This window comes from Porites lutea, chromosome 3, assembly GCF_958299795.1.
Source record: "Porites lutea chromosome 3, jaPorLute2.1, whole genome shotgun sequence".
Classification (NCBI taxonomy): domain Eukaryota; kingdom Metazoa; phylum Cnidaria; class Anthozoa; order Scleractinia; family Poritidae; genus Porites; species Porites lutea.
In genome coordinates, this window is record NC_133203.1 from 45,968,866 (window position 1) to 45,984,329 (window position 15,464).

Here is a 15,464-nt window from a genome sequence, read left to right on the forward strand (position 1 = left end):
CCGCTGCGGAAACTAAAAAGGAAGGAAAAAGAAAGTCATGAACTGAGCGACAATCTGATAATTCTTTTCGCCCCATGTAAGGCAATCCAGGTCAGTGTTGAATTCTGGATTCTGGATTCTAAGCTCTGGATCATGGATTCGTTGTCAGTAGATCCTGGATTCTGGATTCCAGTCCGACGTTAGTCGGATACGGATTCCTTGAGCTGTATTTCGGATCCAAAACCCAGGATTCTGGATGTCAAAAGAAAAATTTCCCGCCGTCCTCATTCCACAAGAAAAAATTTTCCTGGATTCCAGAATCCGGGATTCCTTTATATGGAGCGATTCTTTTCCTAGGGATCTTTGGTGCGGGTTTATGACAACAGAATAATCTCGGTGTTAGAACCCCACTGCCAGCCAACAATCAGTTGGAATTTGACCTGCATGGCTAATAAAAATTAATCCAGTAGAAAATCTAGATGTAGAGAATATTTAAAAATTCGTTCTGCATGTTCAATTTTTATTGAGATTTTAATAAATTTAGGCTTCTAGAAAAATGAAATGAACTTGAGGATGGTTGAATCGCGAAATTCAAGGCCAACCTCGTCCCCAGGGCGCTTTTCAACCCCACCTCCAAAGCCAGGGAAAAGCGCCCTGGGGACGAGGTTGATTCAAGGCCCTTTTCATATTTGCCAAGTGAAATCATGAAAATGAAACCCTATGAAATACTGTCTCGCCAATATCGATAAATTAAGTAACAATCAGGTATAGAAACTTTAGTTAATAAACTAGTAAACCAGTCGTTTTTTTCCTCAAGGCAGGAAGAGAGCGAGCGGCGGGGGGGGGGGGGGGGGGGCGAGTCCGTAGGGCGTGTCACTTTTTTAAACCTCGCTGGATATCAAACTTTTGTTTAATTAATTCCTAAACTAATTTGTAATTTGTAGCTATTAACTAACTGAGTTACCCAAACAAAAAGTCGCACAGGCAGACCAACTGTAACCGACTCGCCTCAAAAATAAGAACTTTCAATTCGGCCCAGGCTCTCGTGAGGCTCTCGTGTGCGGCCATCCTTGGGACGCGTAAAAGGTATCCGTAACTGAAGCTGGCCGCTTACGGGTATGTAAATTATGCAGTTTGTATAGGAGTTGAGAAAAACGGGATTTTACGAAGGCGGCCGTAAGTTAGAGTAGTCCGCTTAAGAGAGTGTGCGTAAGAGAGTGTGCGTTAGAAGAGCCTCCACTGTAAGAGTTCAAAGAGCAGTGTCACGAAATTCAACCAAATTAGAAAATTACAAAATGCCCGTTAAATTAAGAGAAATGTAAAAATAACCATTTAAAACTTTAAAGGAAGGTTAAAATAACATAACAGAAACTGGCAACAGATGCCACGGATGCGCAAAACTGAAGAAGATTGAAACGGATTGAAATTAGGGTTTTGAAAACTGTTCAGCCTAACAGTTTTTCAAAGTTGATCTCTGCTGCTTGCAACTTCAAAAATAATGCTAAGGAGATATATTTTTTTGTCACGGATCTCTGATTTTGTCATTTACATTTAATTTCTTTGCTTACTTTAAGTTCCATAGCGATTGAGCGCGAGTGATTGGCAAAATTAAACAAAATGAACTGGACTGACGTGACACAGACCCTTTAACAATCACATGTAAAGTTTCTGCCTTCACTTACTTGGACAAGTTCCTTTCTTCAACTGCTTCACCATCTTCCTGAGTTCGTTAAAAGATGACGCGTAAAATACGAAGTCACCAGTCGCTATGGTCTGTAAGCTTTCTTTGTTGACTTTTTTACCGATTCCAAGTGTGATGACGCGAACGCCCTTATCCTTCAGAGGTTGGACAGCTTCAGCGAGAATCTCATTGACGCTCTTTGTATCTTCTGGATCCTTTGTTTGTTCTCCGTCGGTCATTACAAGAGCAACCTATAACGTGAACGTACAGCATATTATCAGTTATTTTCGTTAGAAATTAAGTGTATAAGTCAATAATTAAAAACGATTGTGTGCAATCAGTATTCCCTGAGTTCTTCCCAGAAGATTTGTCTTCCAGTAATACCTAAAACAACTTCCTGGCCAGGTTTGTAAACAATCAACTGGTTTAACCCCAGCAAGTCGGGTTTGAGCTTTGTTATGCCATTTTGAACAAATATTTGTTTATTATTGTTATTATTATTATTGTTCTTGTTAGTATAAACGTTTTCAATGCTGTTTATTGCTTCCTACACTCTCCTAGAACCGGAGCCAATCCTTGGCCCTGAGGTACCAGGGGAGTTTTTTTTTTTTTGATGGACAGAAACCTTCTCAGAAATAATAATAATTATATTATTATTATTATTATTATTATTATTATTATGGCAGTTTTACACTTCTGGATGTCCAGTATTAGTGAAAACACGGAAGTTGGCCGTCCGACCGTAACCAACCCCCGCGCCGTGAAGTCTTTCTTATGCAAAAAATAATTAAATATTAAGAATATCCTAGTCATAGCTGGCTCTTGTAAAACATTAAAATAAAAAAAACGTTAAAATAAATAAAAATGCTTCCGTTTCTCCCAAACTTTTGTCCATATATTAATTACACAGACTTCAGTTTCTCTGTGCTTTTTGTAATGCCTATTGCCCGTATTCTGAAATTCATCCGATTGCTTCGAGTCGTTTTCTCCTCTCAGCAACGTCTGAATCGACTAGCCGTTAATGCCGTCCAGTGACGTCACTACTAACCGAAAACCGGGTAGTGAATTATGTATAATTATGAGAAATTTTAGCGGGATTGTCGCTTGATATTCAGCGGATTGCATCGATGGCATGCTTACGTGGAGTTCAAACATCTGAAACATTTCGATAATCTTTATCGTAAACAGCAAAACTGTCCATGTCTTCGAAACTGAATTGCCAAACTGAACTGAGAATGAGGAATCACTGCGGAGAGTTAGCCTGCGTAGGAGGCGTCGAAAGGGGTAGGGGATAGGGAAAAAGGGAAAAAGGGAGGGGTTTCCCCTCTTTCATGCTTTTCTCCCTCCCCCTCCCCCTCCCCTTTTTGCGCCTACCACGCAGGCCACGGAGAGTCGGTAGGTTTTCATCTAAAGCCGCTTTGTGTTTTCGGCAGTGATTTTGTTTATGCGAAGTTTCTGAGACCAATATGACATGTTGTCATCCCGGGTTGGGGGACTCCGCATATGAAAGGGGTGGGGATGCTCGTCGGAAATTTTGAATTAAACCCCTAAAGGAGACCGATCTGGGCGTGGCTCAAGCCTTTTTGACCCCTAAAAGAGACCATGTTAAAAAAACAGACAATTATATATTTTTATATTTTTTCGCGTGCAACCCTAAACGAGACCTTCACGGCTAAATATGATGGCGTTTTGCCCAGAACACCCTAAGTGAGACCAAAATCCAAAATTTACACCCCTAAGCGAGACAACGAGCATCCCCACCCCCTTCATATGCAGAGTTCCCCCCCCCCCCCCTCCCCGGGGTTGTCATTCGACCTTCTTGATATTTTCAGCGTCAAGTGTAATAATTTTGTTAGCTTTTCTTTCTTGTTTCCCTGTTTTCTTTTTTCTTCGTTAAGGACCAAATAGCTTCTTTTCAATTAAAGGAAATTGTTGTGTTTTTGAACTAAGTGTTCCGTGTGTGCATTTATTTCATTGCGTGATTGCGACCGAGTTTGAATTACAGCCGGTTCAGAGTACTGCATGCAGTTAACAGTTTGAACGTTAAACATGAATTACGATTGAAAAGAGTAAAGCAATTCTGTCAGCTGTTCTGTATCATGTGGACATTTCCAAACGATATTTCTTGGTTTACCACTTGAAAATCGTGTTTTACTTTTTGCATGAATTAAAGCAAAGGAGTAGTGACGTCACTGGACGGCATTAACGGCCAGTATATACAGACGTTGCTGAGGGAGTAATAACGACTCGAAGTAATCGGACGAAATTCAGGTTATTTTGCCCGTCTAGCTCTTGAAGTCAATAGAAAATTACCTTTTTGACCCAGTCCCTCATTCCTGCTTTTTCGGTAAACACCTCCTCATTTGCTAAACGTAGGGCTCTGTCGATGTGAGTTTTACCTCGTCTGTGTGGGATTCTGTTTACTCTTTCTTTTACGTTGATCCGATTAAGGGCTCTTCCAGTAAAGTCATTAAACTTTAGTTGTACAGAAGCCTTGGTGCTGTATTCAATTATAGCAATATGGGTGTGATCCTCTGAAACTTGAAATTCCATTATGATGCTTTTGATAAAACGTTGAAAAACGCGAAAGTTTCTTCTTGAGATGCTTCCTGAAGTGTCCACCAAGACTGCAACGTCAAGAGGCACGTTGCATTTCACTAAAAGAGAGAAAAATAAAGAACATTACGTAACAAAAATAAAATTGTTAATGATCTGTCCGAATGCTGGGTAGCAGTCGTTTCCTTCAGCTTTATTACTGGATATTAATTATTGATAAATATATTTTCTTTCCTTAACCATGACAAATTAGACAGACGAATAAAAAAGAGTAAGAAACAAAAATCGGCAAAAAATAAAATAACGTGGCTCTCAGAATGCTGATCAGTTTGGGTATTGCAGTCTCGTTTTCTCATGTAGTTCGAAGTAACGCGTTTGGATATTTTGACGAGAATGGACAATGCTTTGAGTATTTTTTATCATTTAACAAGGTACAGCTTTCACTGAATATGGAAAAATATTTTGTTCAAAGAATGTTGCAGGACTCTGAGTTGTTTCGGAAAGTTTTCTATTTGGACGACGTGATCGTATCGTTAAAATATCAAGGTGTTTGTTTGACATCTACTCGCACGCGTTATAAATCACACCGGCCATCGGTCATAGAAAACATCTATTATTAATAACATGTCCTCTTAGAGGACTACTATTTTTTAGATATGATGTTACTGCATCTACTTTAAAATAGCCATTTTTGTCGTTACCAAGTAATTGGTAACGTTTAGCCCCAAAACAAGTACCCATCCTTCACTCCCTCCCAAAGTCGCCTCTTGACGTAACGCATGACAGACTCTGTTGTCTTGAATCGACAGCTCTCTGGCTCTTACATTGGTCCACTGTGCCCTTGAGATATTAAAGAATTTGTGAGAAGCTTACCTTCACATCGTAAAGGCGCATAGCAGAACACGAAGGACGAACTACTACCGCGGCACATTCTTCCTCCGTTTGCAGGTGGGGGACTGTTACATTGACGAACTTTTGTCCTTCTTCCGTATCCACCACATGTTTTGGAACAAGCGCTCCAGCTGCTCCATCGGCCCCAGTTTCCATGAACTGTATGTTAATTAAGAGAAGAGTGTTAACAATGAACTACAGGCCATACCAACAACACCCAGGGAGCGTTCCTTTGGGATGATCCGGAGCAGGATCAGTGATCCGAGATCACTCCGATCATTTTAGATCAAATGAACCGATAAATCCTTGTCCAGAGTGGATTCATCGGTTCTTTTGATCTACCATGATTCGACTTGATCTCGGATCACTGATCCTGATGCTGATCATCTCAAAGTAACGCACCCTCAAGTTGTTAACCACCACGTGACATTCGAGGCCTCTTTAGGCGCAGGTCGAGGTACAGCAATAGCTCATTTCCTAATTCACTGCATTGTTCACAAAGTTGGCGAATGAAACAAAATTTTCGTTCAACTACTGTCCTATTCGTCACGTTGCACTAACTACTCGCATTAGTCGCATCAGTCGTTTTAGTTCAATTCGTTGTACAAAAACCATAATTTAATGTACCTTTCAGTAACATTGCTTACAACGACTTAACTTTAGTTTTTTACTGAAAGGGTGACTCGTTTCAAGTGCTAATTTTGAGAAAAATAGCGAAAAGAGGCACAACCAATAGCTGAGCCAACACGATCAACACCAGTGACAAAGTTGAACATTGCTTCACAAATTATGTCCTACTATTACCTGCACATAGTTCGTTATCACACTTCTTAACTTCAACCCTTTCCCCTTCACAATCTTTTCCACCATTAGAGGGATAGGGTCTAGAGCAGGTCCTGGAACGTTTCTTTTTTCCACCGTTGCATGTTGCCGAGCATCGTGTCCAGCGTCCCCAGCGCGACCATTGGCCATCAACTGCAATATGGAAGGAAAAATAGTGATAGCCATAATCAGAGTACGTAAACTAAGGAGTTAGAAGATGTAACGAGTCTGAGCAAGCATTTCGAAATGGATATATTAATTGATATTGATCGGCATTGTTTAAAATAGCAATGTTGATTTAATGTAAGTTTTGGAGGGAAAAAAAGAGATATCCCATCATTGTACGCGGGACATTAATAAGATAACATCTTGCTTATTTTTATTTTTTATTTAATCTTACTATTTTACTGTATCTGAATAAATATTTCTTACTTAAAACTCGATAGTTACGTTTATAAGAGTAAATAGGAAGAGATATAAAATTGCAAATCCTAGTGCTAAATTAATTATTGTTAGTTAATCACCAGTTTTAAAATTTATAGCCTTACTTGTAATTGTTATTACACAGCTGTCTAAAAACCAGCTTGCTGAGCCATTTACCGTGTTTAAATTGAATTGAATTGATCGCTGGCTTATCCAATTTCTAATGTTAAAACACAAAAATTTAAGGTCTGTTTTACCTGGGCATGGCCTTCTGTCGCAATAGTAGACTTGCCGACTCTGACCCGAACATTGTGCTCCTCCATGGGAAGGTGGGGGATTGGTACAAGTTCTATACCTAAACTGCCTCCCCGATCCACAGGTCACTGAACAAGCGTCCCATCGACTCCATTGGGCCCATCCTCCGGGAACTGAAGAAACAGGAAATAAGGGCATAAGGAAAATACAAAAAAATGTGTATAATATAAACTCCCGAGATCGGAGTTGGGAGCATTTCTGAATGTAAAAGGTAAAAATTCACTTTACAACACCTGGACACGGGATGTTATTGCATACACGAAATTCTTTCCTTTTGCCAACGCAGTTTGCTCCTCCAAAAGCTGGTGGTGGATTGGTACAAGATCGAGTTCGATCCTGAGATCCTCCTCCACAAGTCAATGAACAGGGACCCCAAGCTCTCCACTCAGTCCAATTTCCGTCCACTGCAGAAAGTTAAGTCAGATTGATGACGTTAGGGGGTCACAATTACTTCTACGCAATGTTTCACATCTCTATTCCACCCTCGATAGAAAACTATTTTGTATTTTCATTCCCCATCTGAATCCCTACCTCATACCCTTCTTTTGCCCTATTTCAACTCACCCCAACCCTCCTCAGCGATAACTTCAAAGAAGGCTGTCGCGGCAAAAGGAACATAAATTAAGCAGGTTTTTCACTCCAATAAATGAGCCTGCATTTAAGGCTACATCAGAGCGTTCTTGTTGGCTAGCACATCAAAGATAATTTTTTGCTTTTTTCGTGCGATTTTCATGAAATAAAGTCGTCGTTTTTATGTTAGTTATTCCCTTACATTTTGACACCTGGGAGCTCCATTTAACACGATTATCATACATGCTAACTTCTGTGTCATTGTAAGAGCACTTTGACTCGCTTATTTTACAAATAGCACCCCACAGTAAAGTGTTCATCTCCGTCTTAACGGACACCTCTTTGACGTAGGCTCCTCCCTATAAAAGGACAACTAAGGTTGGTCCCTGCTGCTCATCCTTCATTGTCTTTGACCCTTTATAAGATGGTCACCTATGTAAAATGGCTACAGAGTCGGTCCAGCTGATATTATGATTGATCTTAAGATCGCGTTACCTGGACAAGGTTGGTTATTGCAGGATTGAGTCTGCTCGCTACTTCCCGGGCAATATTTTCCACCATGGATTGGAGGGGGGTTGGTACAAGTCCGAGACCTGCTCTGAGTTCCTCCTGCGCATGTTGCACTGCATGAGCTCCAAGCTTTCCACCTTGCCCAGCTGCCATCACCTGTGGAGAAATACTTCAATAGGTTAGATTTAATTTTTGTGAAATTTGACAGATATTCGCACAAAGGAATATTAAATAAAATTATTTCTAAACAATAATAGGCCATTTGCACTAAGAGGCATGTGACACCGTTTTTATGAAAATGAAAGTCATATGATTTTGCCTTCGAAAAACGATTAGTGGGTCATATCTTAAACAAAATAATGGTGATTTGGTTTTTCAAACCCGCAGCATTTTCTTAAAATGAATAAGTTCGTAAATGGTCACGTGACCAAAATGTGATTTTTAAAATTTTGAATTACCTCTCTCTGAACACAAATTTTGCACTTAAACTTCAAGGAAAATGTTGAAAAGATGATGTGATAACGTTTACAGCACATTTGAGCGTAACTATGAAACGTTGAACAAGATATAAGCAAGAAGTAGTTTTGGCCGCCATGTTGGAGGGCAAGAGCATGCCCTCCAACATGGCGGCCAATACAAATCATACTACTTTGCTGAAAAATCAAAGTGCCACAAAATATCTCCCTTAAATGCGTTTCCTCTCAAATTTCGGGTGTAAGATAATTTTTGTGTGCTCTCACAGTTTTTGGCATCAGCAAGATTCCAACTCATTGTTTAAAGGAAGCATTGGTCACGTGACCTCTTAGTGCAAGTGGCCTAAATAATATTTTGGCGTGGACAGGAAAAGGGCGACGTATCAATTGACAACTGCTCTCATAGCTTCCTTGACATGTACTTGTTACAACAATTAAGCTAATTAAGGGGTTTACTAATAATATAGAGATTCGAAGAGTAGATTCCCACTGCCTTGTGTTCCTATAATGCCAAATGCCAAATTAATTACTGAAGTTGGAATTTCATTTGAATGACCACATGGCCACAACAAATAACTTCGTCCACAGACTCAAAAGTTAGCATTACTGTTCAACTGTAACTTAAACCTGATAAAGGTAAAACAATATAGCATTTTTTTTTCAAAACGAAACTAGAAAAATAAAATAATCCCTAAACTTCGCCGACCTGGGAAGCATTAATTTGGTTATCTTTGGAATATTCGGAAATCGAGAATTCGGACAGCTTTAAAAAAAAGATCTTTGAAAAAAACCATCGTTGGGATTAGAAACGGCGTTTGAGCCGTTTCTTTGTCGAAGATTGGCTGTCGTTTGAATGCTTGAATGCATCTTGCCAATTCAAGTAAAAAAAACGTCCGCTTGGAAGTATCACTTTTGCACCAACGAGGATGAAAAGTACATTCCGTTTGTTTTTCACTAAAAACTCCCTTTTGTCATCTTTCTGTGGTTAAGTGATGACGAAACACTAAGAAAAGCATATAAATGCTCAACATTGCTTTTTTTACCTGGGCATGGGTGACTGTTACATGACCGAATTTCTTTACTCTCCTCACTGCACTGCGCGCCGCCATAAGCCGGTGGAGGATTGGTGCAAGTTCGTAAACGCTCTTGCGTTCCACCGCCGCATGGTAAACTGCAAGTGCTCCAATCCCCCCAATCGCTCCACCTACCGTCCACTGTTTTCCATTGCAAAGGACAAAGAGAAATGAGAAAAAAATGACGTGTTTTTATTCTTCTTAAGTTTTTTCCTGTAGTTTGTTCTTCGTCAAAGAATTACATAGATATTTTTCATAAATTGTAGTCATTCGAGAACTGAAGCCAAATATAACCCAAAAGGAGAGTATATACGATCACAGGGGAGTCAATTATATCAAAGAGATTTTTTTAAATAGCAATTTCCGAAGCTCGCCATCAGATGAAATCTTCAGTGGAAGAATTTCGAATCGAACTTTGCTAAAAAAAAACTGCGAATGGAAGAGTCACGACACGTGCATTGAGATGAGCCTATATGGTGAATAATAAATTTACTAGGGCATGTATGCGTGTCGTGATCATAGCAATAGGGAAATTGGGGACCACGAGAGGTAGAGGCTACCTATTTATAGAAGAGCTGCAGAGAGATCTGACTACACTTTCATACGAATGATGAAATGAAATATATGAAACCTGGGCATGGGTTTTGATTGCATGATTGTAATTCTTGACTGGCTCCTAAGCAATCTTTTCCTCCATACGCTGGAGGAGGATTGGTGCAGGTTCGGGATCGATTCTGGATTCCACCACCGCAAGTGGCAGAACAAGAGCTCCATCCGTCCCAGTCGGACCACCTCCCATCAACTACGTATGCACAAAAAAAAAAAAGAAAAAATGTATAGTGAGAGGAAATCTGTGAGTGCTTTACAAAGCGTTTCCACTGACGTAACCAGCATTTGTGTAACGTTATTGGAATAAAAGAACGTGTTAAAAGAGGGGAGACTTCAACTCCAAAAGAGCTGGCTTAGTAAACCAATACGGCTGCCGTGAAGTCTCATCAAAACGCTCTTTCAAGCATTATTACTGTCGAAGTGCACTATAAGTATAACAATGCTAGGATATGGACAATAGATTGGTGAAAAGACGAAAAAACAGCACTTCTTTCACAACAACCTCCATGATTTCTATACTCCTTAGTTTAGTTGATAATTTCATTTCCAGAATCTTAACTACATAATGCTGCGGTAAATTTTGAGTCTGTGAACGTGATTTAATTGAAACGAAACTTCTGGAACTGAGCCTTTACACACTGTGATTTTCAGAATTTTGCTGCGAAGTGAAAGGTAAGATTAAACTTAAATTTTGATGCCGACACTCTTAGAAATTTAAGTTGTAACGACCATGCATTGCAAGGATTTCGCACTCCTTAAATAGTCGCTTTGCAATATGGTTACATAAGATCCATCCCTATTTACGATTTACTCCTGACTGTGTGGCGTTACCTGGACATGGATTTTCCTTGCAATATCGCGTTTGCACATCCGACCCAGAACAATCACTGCCGCCGAACGCAGGAGGAGGATTATCGCAGGCTCTAAATCGATCTTGTATTCCTCCCCCGCATGAAAGTGAACAGGATCCCCAAAGGCCCCACTGCGACCATCTTCCGTCAACTGTCGACGAAAATACATTTGTTCAACCTATCTTGTCTGAATGATATCACCAAGGATCAGGTAAAATCTCGTAGTCAAACTTCACTGTGTCTATAGCCTATTCCAGGCTCTGAGACAGTAATGCAGTCGTTCAGTATAAAGTGACGCGAAAACGAGCGGGAACTGGGGAGAGAGGATCATTTCCGCCAACTCTCTCTTTTCCAGATCGCGCGCATCTTATCTTTACCTAGCTTGTTTTATTTTCGCAAAGTCCCTATAATCTGAGAGCCTGAGACACACTGTTCTGTCTGTGACCCTGAATAGCAGATCTCCCTTTTAACTGACTTTGGGAAAACTAGGGAACGATTTTAATACTGAAAGTACCCTACACAAAGTTCACCAGACAGTAACTAAAACAATATGATGTAAGTCGTGATGTTGCAGGCATCTTTCAATAGGATAGTCCATTTTTTATTATTATCATCTTGGTATTTTCAACTGAAACTATTCAACTAAGACCGCTACTAACTCCATTGAAAAAGTGATAATAATAATAATAATAAGAAGAAGAAGAAGAAGAAGAAGGCAACGGAGGGTTTGATCTTCGCTGCTCAAGAACAAGCTTTGAGAAAACATTCGGTTAGGATAGATAAGACATCTGAGACATCACTGTGCAGATTATGTGGTAACTCCACTGAAGAGTATGACATGTTTTCAGTGGATGAATGAAGCTTGCCATTAGAGGCGCCACGAAAAGGTGGCTCTACGGTTTCACTGGGATGTGGGAGGTATGCAGAAAGTATGGGTTAGAGTGCTGTTAAGTGGTGCGACCCTCAGCCCTTACCAGTTGCAGAGAATTGATGTAGATAAGAGAAAAACTTGGGATATAACTATCTTTACGGCCTCGCAGCCGAAGCACAATAGACCAAATATTTCTGTAGTACACAAAGATACACAGGAGTGGACCCTTGACGACATTGCTGTGCCAGCGAGCCAAAATACTCTTCCGAGGCAGAGAAAGTGGAAGGTAACAAGACCTAGCTCTCGAAATTAAAAGAATACACAGAGCAAGAGAGTGATGGTAATACCCATCGTGGTTAACTTACAGCCAAAAGCAGTTATCAGCAGTATGTTATGGTATGTGTATGTTATACCATAAGCGCGATGGTAAATGCATATTGCAGCAATGAATGACAGGTACACCCGACTGAAATGTTACTTAAGGAAGTTAAATACGAGGAAAACGAACATTTGTCGATATCGTAAACATTCACAGAAATTGGTTCTTACAGGAAGCATCTGGCCTTGGATGTGATACCTAAAGTAGAAAATGTAATTGAAGTTATTTACTTGGGCATGGCTTGGCATTGCAGGAGCGGACTTGATCCTTTTCTCCACTACACTCTTTGCCGCCATGTTGCGGCGAGGGATTGGTACAAGATCGAGTTCGACCCTGAGTTCCACCACCACACGTCACACTGCATTGTGCCCAGGCCTTCCAATCACTCCACCTACCATCAACTGTGAAAGAATTCAATTCCCCTTTTCACGTAAACAATAATGCACCTTGTTTACCCCCCCCCCCCCCACAAAAAAAAAAAAAAAAAGTTTGCAAAACCATTTTCTTCAATTCGCCTCGGTATTACAGTCGTTTTAAGAGAATTGGAAGACAAAGGTTATGCAAAATTTGGGGGAGTAGACAAGGTGCATTATGGGAGATGTGAAAATGTTGAATGGTGATAGTAAATCGCGTGATTTCATACAGACAAAAACATTTACATTCTGAACGAGAAATTGCTCGAACGAGTTAGCGTGGGGGAATGTTTGGACATCGTTTCTGTCTGAAAGTCCAGCCTTCGAGTCGCTTCTATTTCTTCGAGCGCAATTCTAATTTAAAAGTGATTAACCAGTAACAAGCTATAGACTAATCAAATACTAAATCCAGACACCCCCGTTGATGTCAATAGTAGAATCTAGTTTCTTGTTGAAAATGTTCTTCGTTTACCTTGTGCCTATAGAAAAATAACCAATCAAACGTGTTTTCTACTTGTACATTTGAAATTTACAAAAACTGAGGTATACCGATTTTGTTCACGTTTACGCACAGACAGGCGGTGGTTTTAATTATTTTATTTTTTGATGCAATTGCCTTAACTCAAATCTTATTTATGGAGAACCTCAAAATCAGCCCCCCTACCTTGTTTTCAGGAACGATAAACATAGCTCTACCTCGCGCAAAATTTCCTAAAATTAGTTTTCAATAACACAAAGTCCGTGAGTGAATGAATTAGGATTATGAAATATGCTATGAATGGTGGAAGCAACTTTTAGACCGGAAACAAACTTGTTTTGGCTTAGAGCGTCAGAAAGTAACCCTAACGTGTAGTGGGGAGAAAGAAAGTGCTTTTGCATAAGTGCAGCGCTGAACATAAAATACAAATATGTTCTTCGGAAAGATGGCAACAAAGGCTCTAAGATAATCACCAAAATGAAAGCCTTTTTAAAAATGTGGCAACCATATGGAATTCCGGGTAAGAAAAGTAGACAGTGGACTGCAACTTCTACAGCGTTGGTGCTCTTTTACCAAGGCACTAAAGCTCGTTTGCTGTACTTCGCAGACTGGAACGACAATGTAATTTTCTTTGTTATGAGTCGGTTTCAATTTGAATGCACGATATCAATAATGATAAAGCCCCAGTAGACATAAAATTTATTTTAGAAAACGTCTAACTCATACAATGCACGATTGTCTACGTCTGGAACGTTCTATGTTTAAAAAAATCTTTACACTAGAAATACGAAAAAAATGCTTTCTCTCGGCTCGGAGTTAAGCTGTGGAATGAGATACCACGCTATATAACGGATCTGCCTAAGAAAACATTCAAACTGAAAGAGTTCTTCGCAAATTGCTATTTGATGTCTTAGAAAAAGAGGATCCTATAGTCAAATCCCCATGCGGTAGATAGATACTCTTGTTAAACGTTTTAATGTCTGCTTTTCCTTTTCTGTGTTATCCATCTTTAAGAGTCAGTGACTCCTTATCCTTAAATTTATTGTTATATTAATAAATTAAGTATGTCAGTAAGCGCTGTGTAGTCAATTAGATTACTGAACGTCTTTGTTTTATTTATTTTAAAATAGAAATAGTTTAAGGCTTATATTTTTATTAAATATGTTATTCATGTGCTTATCTTGCCCCTCCAAGGTTAGCTTCCCCCCCCCGGGGGGGGGGGGTACTGCCATATATGGGCTATATAGGTATGTGCCGCTGTGAAGGGTATGGTTTTCAAGCAGTTTACTCTAGGATAGGGTATATAAATCAGAGCGTTTGGGTCTAGAATAGGGTATCAAATTTCAGGAAACTGATCAGTCGGTTGAAGATTTTATCTAGACTAGGGATTGTGGTATAAGGTTTTGTTTTGGCTCGACTGTGCTAGTGACCTCAGTAGTTTCTGGAAAACAGCTACTCTAGGATAGGAGGGATTTGGGCAGTTTACTCTACTATAGGGTAGCAAAATTCAGCTGAACTAGCTCTGTTATAGGTTAAAGGTTCCAGGGTCCCCGCGGCACATCCCCACTCAGGAATTCCTAAAGTACCCCCGGGGCTTTCCAGCTATTTGCGGGGCAAGCCGTACAACTCCTGCATACAAGAATAAAACTTTTTGTTGTTGTTTGTTGCTGTTGTTAATAAGGGTCTAGAATCAAAGTTTTATCCCACTGACAAAGAAAAATTATAGGAGTAGTGTTTTCATCATGCAAGCTAGTTATTCTAACGTTCAAGTCTGTGAGCTGAAAATCCGAAAGTGTGACTATTCAAGAGTAGCTACTTTCAAGCAGTGGTTTTTCTTTTGTTTTTGTTTTTTGTTGATGTTTTGTTTGCTTTTTTTGGCTGATCATGCTTTGCTTTTGAACAGTGGTGTTATAATGCTCTGACTTTTCAATCTGTGGCCTAATAATCTTGAAGTGTGATCATTTCAACACAAGCTAGACAAGTTGGAGGGATTTTTACAGCGTGACCATTAATTGACTAATTAGAAATGAAGCTACATGGCAATACGGCCTTCCTTAAGTCGTTGTTTATATACTATGCCGTACGAGACCGTTCTAATGTTTTCGTCTGCAGATAAAATCCTGCATGAAGTGCCACGACGCCAACCACACAAATAAAAATTAGATCAGTGTTACCTTTGATACTATATGTACTTACTCATAGCGACTAGTCGAGTGAAGTCAACTTCATCACATTGACTAATTTAAATTATTAGAGGCCTTTAGATTCCAGGGCGAGGACGACTACGAAAACGAGATTTAACTTTCCATTTTTTCGCGTATTCTCCGAAAAAGACCCCCGGAAAGCTTTTTTTACTTTTTTTCCACCACCACAAAATCTGGCACTATCATTTTCATTGAAGGAGGTTAAGCTATTTGCCGATCGCAAAATGATAAAACTTCTAACTAATTCCCGCCACCACTAAAGTTTCGCGGCTTAAACTCGTAGCTGGAGGACGACGGCTATGACGCGCGCGCAATTATACTTAGTATTGAGAAAATCTCGTCCTCGTTGTCGTCTACTTATTAGGG

The 15,464-nt window shown here is 39.9% G+C and overlaps 1 protein-coding gene across 1 annotated transcript in view; it reads right to left on the minus strand.

The window, feature by feature from the left end:
• LOC140932390 (coadhesin-like) overlaps positions 1–15,464 on the minus strand; it is a 39,725-nt gene that overhangs the window by 16,415 nt on the left and 7,846 nt on the right. Inside the window, exons 5-12 of the mRNA XM_073382002.1 lie at positions 9,925–10,095; positions 7,733–7,903; positions 6,896–7,071; positions 6,610–6,865; positions 5,912–6,082; positions 5,090–5,266; positions 3,974–4,317; positions 1,662–1,911 (exon numbers count right to left, since the gene is read on the minus strand). Coding sequence (XP_073238103.1) covers positions 1,662–1,911; positions 3,974–4,317; positions 5,090–5,266; positions 5,912–6,082; positions 6,610–6,865; positions 6,896–7,071; positions 7,733–7,903; positions 9,925–10,095 — 1,716 coding nt within the window. The remainder of the gene's footprint in view (positions 1–1,661; positions 1,912–3,973; positions 4,318–5,089; positions 5,267–5,911; positions 6,083–6,609; positions 6,866–6,895; positions 7,072–7,732; positions 7,904–9,924; positions 10,096–15,464) is intronic.